Below are 7,326 nucleotides of genomic sequence, written 5' to 3'. Positions count from 1 at the left end.
GAGCTTCCCTGAGACGGTTTCTGACAGTTCGTGTAGAAATTATTCGGTTGTGCAAACCCACAGTTTCATCAGCTGTCTGGGTGGCAGGCCTCATATGATCACACAGGTGAAAAAAACAGGTGTGGAGGTCCTGGGCTGGCGTGGTTACACGTGGTCTACGGTTGTGAGGCCGGTTGGACGTACTGCCAAATTCTCTAAAATAACGTTGTAGGTGGCTTATGGTAGAGAAATGAACATTCAATTATTTAGCAACAGCTCTGGTGGACATTCCTGCAGTCAACATGCCAATTGCACACTCCCTCAAAACTTGAGACATCTGTGGTATTGTGTTGTGTGACAAAACTGCACATTTTAGAGTGGCCTTTTATTGTCCCCAGCACAAGGTGCACCTGTGTAATGATCATGCTGTTTAATCAGCTTCTTGATTTGCCACACCTGTCAGGTGGATGGATTATCTTGGCAAAGGAGAAATGCTCACTAACAGGGATGGAAACACATTTGCTCCTGAGTGGCGCAGTGGTCTAAGGCACTGCATCGCAGTGCTAGCTGTGCCACTAGAGATCCTGGTTCGTATCCAGGCTCTGTCGCAGCCGGCCGCGCAATTGGGCGGCGCACAATTGGCCCAGCGTCGTCCAGGGTAGGGGAGGGAATGGCCGGCAGGGATGTAGCTCAGTTGATAGAGCATGGCGTTTGCAACGTCAGGGTTGTGGGTTCGTTTCCCACGGGGGGCCAGTATGATTTTTTATTTTATTTTTATAATAATGTATGCACTCACTAACTGTAAGTCGCTCTGGATAAGAGCGTCTGCTAAATGACTAAAATGTAAATGTAAAATTTGTGCATATGGAACATTTCTGGGATCTTTTATTTCAGCTCAAGAAACATGGTCATGAAACACTTTACATGCTCTGTTGATATTTCTGTTCAGTGTATTTATTCTGTCATTACAGCCCTAGATTGGTTTTTAATGTCTCTGGTTTCAGATGTTTGGGGGTTAATTTCCTGTCTGTGTGGTTGTGTTGCAGTTATGCCACGGACATAATGGAGACGGCAGGCTGGAAGTCAATGATCCAGTCCCACCCTCACTTAGTGGCTGAGGCCTTCAGAGCCCTGGCATCGGCACAGTGCCCACCCTTCGGCCTGCCGAGGAAACGCCTAAAACAGTCCTAACTGCTACAGCCCACTGATACAGACACTAGGAGCTGAGAGCTGAGGCAGCATGGAGACCCGAGCAGGGCTGAACAGAGCTGGGAGGCTAACTGGCTGGGAGGCTAACTGGCTGGGAGGCTAACTGGCTGGGAGGCTAACTGGCTGGGAGGCTAACTGGCTGGGAGGCTAACTGGCTGGGAGGCTAACTGGCTGGGAGGCTAACTGGCTGGGAGGCTAACTGGCTGGGAGGCTAACTGGCTGGGAGGCTAACTGGCTGGGAGGCTAACTGGCTGGGAGGCTAACTGGCTGGGAGGCTAACTGGCTGGGAGGCTAACTGGCTGGGAGGCTAACTGGCTGGGAGGCTAACTGGCTGGGAGGCTAACTGGCGGAAAGTAACGTTTGGTTTTGGTCCTCAAGTTTTGTCTGCTATTTTTCTGTCATTTCAAATGGCCTTAATCTATCTGCCATTGCTCTGGAGCTGATCGACTGTGTTCTCTCTATTTGACTCTGTGCCTGACCCGTCCCACAGACCAGGCTGCCCTGTCCCACAGACCAGGCTGCCCCGTCCCACAGACCAGGCTGCCCCGTCCCACAGACCACCAGACCAGGCTGCCTCCAGATTGCACTAGTTCCCATAGTCATTTTGATATGGAATTCTATAGGGACGTGTTAAGGGTTTGATTCATGGGAAATATTATATATTTGTAATGTTTAGCCCATTTTGTGACTAGACATTAAAAAGCGTGAACACTTTCAGTGCAAGGTCAATTCTTTACACTTTTTAAAAGATGAGTATGCCCCATATTGATGGCACCATTTCTATGTAAATGACAGTTGAACCATCTTCAGAAGACCGGTTTTAAAGCAAGTCTGTTCTATTTTCTGGCATTACGAGACCCTGTGTTGATGCTGTTATTGTATGTAAGACAAACATGTCGATACTCTCTGCCCCTGAACTAGTCAAACTATTGGACAAATAGGAAAGGCAATTTCCCCAGACAGTCTCCCATTGGACGATCACTTATGCAAAGACCAACCTACAGTGCTTTCAGACAGTATTCATACCCCTTGACTTATTCCACATTTTGTTGTTCCAGCCTGAATTCAAAATGGATTAAATAGATTGTTTTTCTCACCCATCTACACACAATACCCCATAATAACAAAATGAAAACATGTTTTTTGAAATGTTTGCAAATGTATTGAAAATCATATACAGAAATATCTAATTTACATAAGTATTCACACCTTTGGGTATGTATGTCTGAATCAGCTTTGAGTCGTCTTCAGTATGTCTGAATCAGCTTTGAGTCGTCTTCAGTATGTCTGAATCAGCTTTGAGTCATCTTCAGTATGTCTGAATCAGCTTTGAGTCGTCTTGAGTATTTCTGTATCAGCTTTGAGTCGTCTTGAGTATTTCTGTATCAGCTTTGAGTCGTCTTCAGTATGTCTGAATCAGCTTTGAGTCGTCTTCAGTATGTCTGAATCAGCTTTGAGTCGTCTTGAGTATTTCTGTATCAGCTTTGAGTCGTCTTCAGTATGTCTGAATCAGCTTTGAGTCGTCTTCCAGTATGTCTGAATCAGCTTTGAGTCGTCTTCAGTATGTCTGAATCAGCTTTGAGTCGTCTTCAGTATGTCTGAATCAGCTTTGAGTCGTCTTCAGTATGTCTGAATCAGCTTTGAGTCGTCTTGAGTATTTCTGTATCAGCTTTGAGTCGTCTTCAGTATGTCTGAATCAGCTTTGAGTCGTCTTCAGTATGTCTGAATCAGCTTTGAGTCGTCTTCAGTATGTCTGAATCAGCTTTGAGTCGTCTTGAGTATTTCTGTATCAGCTTTGAGTCGTCTTCAGTATGTCTGAATCAGCTTTGAGTCGTCTTCAGTATGTCTGAATCAGCTTTGAGTCGTCTTCAGTATGTCTGAATCAGCTTTGAGTCGTCTTCAGTATGTCTGAATCAGCTTTGAGTCGTCTTCAGTATGTCTGAATCAGCTTTGAGTCGTCTTCAGTATGTCTGAATCAGCTTTGAGTCGCTCTTCAGTATGTCTGTATCAGCTTTGAGTCGGTCTTCAGTATGTCTGAATCAGCTTTTGAGTCGTCTTCAGTATGTCTGAATCAGCTTTGAGTCGTCTTGAGTGTTTCTGTATCAGCTTTGAGTCGTCTTCAGTATGTCTGAATCAGCTTTGAGTCGTCTTCAGTATGTCTGAATCAGCTTTGAGTCGTCTTCAGTATGTCTGAATCAGCTTTGAGTCGTCTTCAGTATGTCTGAATCAGCTTTGAGTCGTCTTCAGTATGTCTGAATCAGCTTTGAGTCGTCTTGAGTATTTCTGTATCAGCTTTGAGTCGTCTTCAGTATGTCTGAATCAGCTTTGAGTCGTCTTCAGTATGTCTGAATCAGCTTTGAGTCGTCTTCAGTATTTCTGTATCAGCTTTGAGTCGTCTTCAGTATGTCTGAATCAGCTTTGAGTCGTCTTCAGTATGTCTGAATCAGCTTTGAGTCGTCTTGAGTATTTCTGTATCAGCTTTGAGTCGTCTTCAGTATGTCTGAATCAGCTTTGAGTCGTCTTCAGTATGTCTGAATCAGCTTTGAGTCGTCTTCAGTATGTCTGAATCAGCTTTGAGTCGTCTTCAGTATGTCTGAATCAGCTTTGAGTCGTCTTCAGTATGTCTGAATCAGCTTTGAGTCGTCTTCAGTATGTCTGAATCAGCTTTGAGTCGTCTTCAGTATGTCTGAATCAGCTTTGAGTCGTCTTCAGTATGTCTGAATCAGCTTTGAGTCGTCTTGAGTATTTCTGTATCAGCTTTGAGTCGTCTTCAGTATGTCTGAATCAGCTTTGAGTCGTCTTCAGTATGTCTGAATCAGCTTTGAGTCGTCTTCAGTATGTCTGAATCAGCTTTGAGTCGCCTTCAGTATGTCTGAATCAGCTTTGAGTCGTCTTCAGTATGTCTGAATCAGCTTTGAGTCGTCTTCAGTATGTCTGAATCAGCTTTGAGTCGTCTTCAGTATGTCTGAATCAGCTTTGAGTCGTCTTCAGTATGTCTGAATCAGCTTTGAGTCGTCTTGAGTATTTCTGTATCAGCTTTGAGTCGTCTTCAGTATGTCTGAATCAGCTTTGAGTCGTCTTCAGTATGTCTGAATCAGCTTTGAGTCGTCTTCAGTATGTCTGAATCAGCTTTGAGTCGTCTTCAGTATGTCTGAATCAGCTTTGAGTCGTCTTGAGTATTTCTGTATCAGCTTTGAGTCGTCTTCAGTATGTCTGAATCAGCTTTGAGTCGTCTTCAGTATGTCTGAATCAGCTTTGAGTCGTCTTCAGTATGTCTGAATCAGCTTTGAGTCGTCTTCAGTATGTCTGAATCAGCTTTGAGTCGTCTTCAGTATGTCTGAATCAGCTTTGAGTCGTCTTGAGTATTTCTGTATCAGCTTTGAGTCGTCTTCAGTATGTCTGAATCAGCTTTGAGTCGTCTTCAGTATGTCTGAATCAGCTTTGCACATCTTGATTTGGGGATTTCCTCCCATTATTCTTAACAGGCCTCCTGTAGCTCAGTTGGTAGAGCATGGCGCTTGCAACGCCAGGGTTGTGGGTTCGATTCCCACGGGGGGCCAGTATGAAAAATGTATGCACTAACTGTAAGTCGCTCTGGATAAGAGCGTCTGCTAAATGACTAAAATGTAAAAATGTAACAGAGCTTGAGAAAGCTAGTTAGATGGGGAGCGGTGGTGAACAGCAATCTTCGAGTCTTTCCGCAGATTTTCTATGGGATTCAAGTCTGGGCTTTGGCTGGGCCACTGACGGACTTTCACATTCTTGTTCTGAAGCCATTCTAGCGTTGCTTTGGCTGTATGCTTGGGGTCATTGTCCTGTTGGAACGGAAATCTTCGCCCTAGTGTAAGGTCGTTTGCACTCTGAAGCAGTTTCTCATCAAGGACTTGCCTGTATTTGACTCCATTCATTGTTCCCTCTATCCGTCCCAGTCCCTGCCACTGAAAAGCATCTCCATAGCATGATGCTGCCACCTCCATGCTTCACGCTAGGGACAGACGGGTGAATGATGCTGCCACCACCATGCTTCACGGTAGGGACAGACGGGTGAATGATGCTGCCACCACCATGCTTCACGGTAGGGACAGACGGGTGAATGATGCTGCCACCACCATGCTTCACGCTAGGGACAGACGGGTGAATGATGCTGCCACCACCATGCTTCACGGTAGGGATGGTGTAAGGCGGGTGATGAGCTGTGCCTGGTTTTCATCACACATAGCGCTTTGCATTCAGGCCAAAGAGTAAAACATTTTGTCTCATCGGACCACAGAATATTTTGCCTTATGCTCAGAGTCTTTCACGTGCCTTTTTGCCAACTCCAGATGTGCTGTCATGTGCCTTTCTCAGGAGTGGCTTTGTTCTGGCCACTCTCCCATAAAGTCCAGATTGGTGGTGCTGTAGAGACTTGTCCTTCTGGCAGGTTCTCCCATCTCAGCTAAGGAACTCTGTAGTTCTGTCAGAGTGGTCATTGGGTTCTTGGTCACCTCCCTGACCAAGGTCCTTCTTGCCCGGTTGATCAGTTTGGTCGGACGGCCAGCTCTAGGCAGAGTCTGGGTAGTTCCATATTTTTATTTATTTCCCGATGATGGAGACCACTGGGCTCTTGGAAACTTTCAACACACTAGAAATTGTTTTATTCCCTTCCCCAGATACACTGAGTATACCAAGCATTAGGAACGCCTTCCTAATATTGACTTGCGCTCCCCTTTTGCCCTCAGAACAGACTCAATTCGTCGGGCATGGACTCTACAAGGTGTCGAAGGCATTCAGTGGTGATGCTGGCCCATGTTGACTCCAAAGCTTCCCACAGTTGTCAAGTTGGCTGGATGTCCATTGGGTAGTGGACCATTCTTGATATACACGGGAAACTGTTGAGCATGAAAAACCCAGCAGCGTTGCAGTTCTTGACACAAACCGTTGTGCCTGGCACCTACTACCATACCCCGTTCAAATGCACTTAAATATTTTGTCTTGCCCATTCACCCTCTGAATGGCACACATACACAATCCATGTTTCGATTGTATCAAGGCTTAAAACTCCTTCTTTAACCTGTCTCCTTCCCTTAACCTACACTGATTTGAAGTGGATTTAACAAGTGACATCAATAAGGGATCCTAGCTCCTTGGACTTCGTGGTATAGTTTCTGCTCTGACATGTACTGTCAACTGTGGGACCTTATAAATCATGTCCAAACAATTGAATTGGCCACAGGTGGACTCCAATCAAGTTGTAGTGACGGCTCAAGGATGATCAAAGGAAACAGGATACACCTGGGCTCCGTTTGGGGCATAATAGTGGAAATACTTATGTCAATTAGATATTTCTGTATTTGATTTTCAATAAATATGCAACATTTTCTAAAAACATGTCTTCACTTTGTCATTATGGGTAATTGTGTGTATATGGGTGAGAGAGAAATCTATTTAATCTATTTTGAAGTCAGGCTGTAACTCAACAAAATGTGGAATAAGTCAAGGGGGATGTCCACCAAGGGGTCTGAATACTTTGAGGCACTGTATAGATTCAACTTCCAGAGATTTAGCTTTCCATGTTACTACCAACTTGCAGATATTTATATATTCTCAATATGATGTGGTTAACAAAAGAACAACTTTGGGAAGACTAATGCATGGTCCTGTGTTGTTGACAAGAAGTGTCCAGGTTCACATTTTGTCATTAACCATTTTCTTTTGTTTGTGCAATTATCTAAAAGTATCTGTAAAGGATTTAAATGAATCAAGCTCCAACAGTATTGGATATGGAGCTGTATCGGCTGCATTATTACAGTATGTTATAGGAGTCAGGCCAGCTTCACATTCTAACCAGTCAGGACCTGAAACTGATTCAATTCATCAATGGAAAAAATTATGTTGGTCATACAGCCATGATGTGTTGTATGGATGGGTCACATGTTGGTTGGCTGTTAAGTGACATAGCTGCTGTTATTTTATGGTATGACAGAAATGCCTATGTGGAGAATTTTGTGAAATACTGAAAGCAGCATCCTTTTTACATGGAATTACTCAGTCCTTCTGTGTTCGTTTGCGATGTTGAAAAAAGATTGTTGCCTGCATTAACCCATTAAATATGTTTTACAGCAGTTGGTACTTTATTTACCTGACAACACTACTTTACTT

The 7,326-nt window shown here is 44.2% G+C and overlaps 1 protein-coding gene across 1 annotated transcript in view; it reads left to right on the top strand.

The window, feature by feature from the left end:
* Nucleotides 1-1,905, top strand: part of LOC121558975 (speckle-type POZ protein-like A) — a 3,462-nt gene extending 1,557 nt beyond the window's left edge. The window contains exon 3 of the mRNA XM_041872263.2: nt 1,026-1,905. Within this exon, the coding sequence (XP_041728197.1) occupies nt 1,026-1,170 (145 nt within the window). The 3' untranslated portion in view covers nt 1,171-1,905. The remainder of the gene's footprint in view (nt 1-1,025) is intronic.
* The last annotated feature ends 5,421 nt before the right edge of the window (nt 1,906-7,326 follow it).

This window comes from Coregonus clupeaformis, chromosome 23 (genome assembly GCF_020615455.1).
Source record: "Coregonus clupeaformis isolate EN_2021a chromosome 23, ASM2061545v1, whole genome shotgun sequence".
Lineage (NCBI taxonomy): Eukaryota > Metazoa > Chordata > Actinopteri > Salmoniformes > Salmonidae > Coregonus > Coregonus clupeaformis.
Note: the sequence above shows the minus strand (reverse complement) of the source record. Positions and strands in the feature narration are given on the sequence as shown.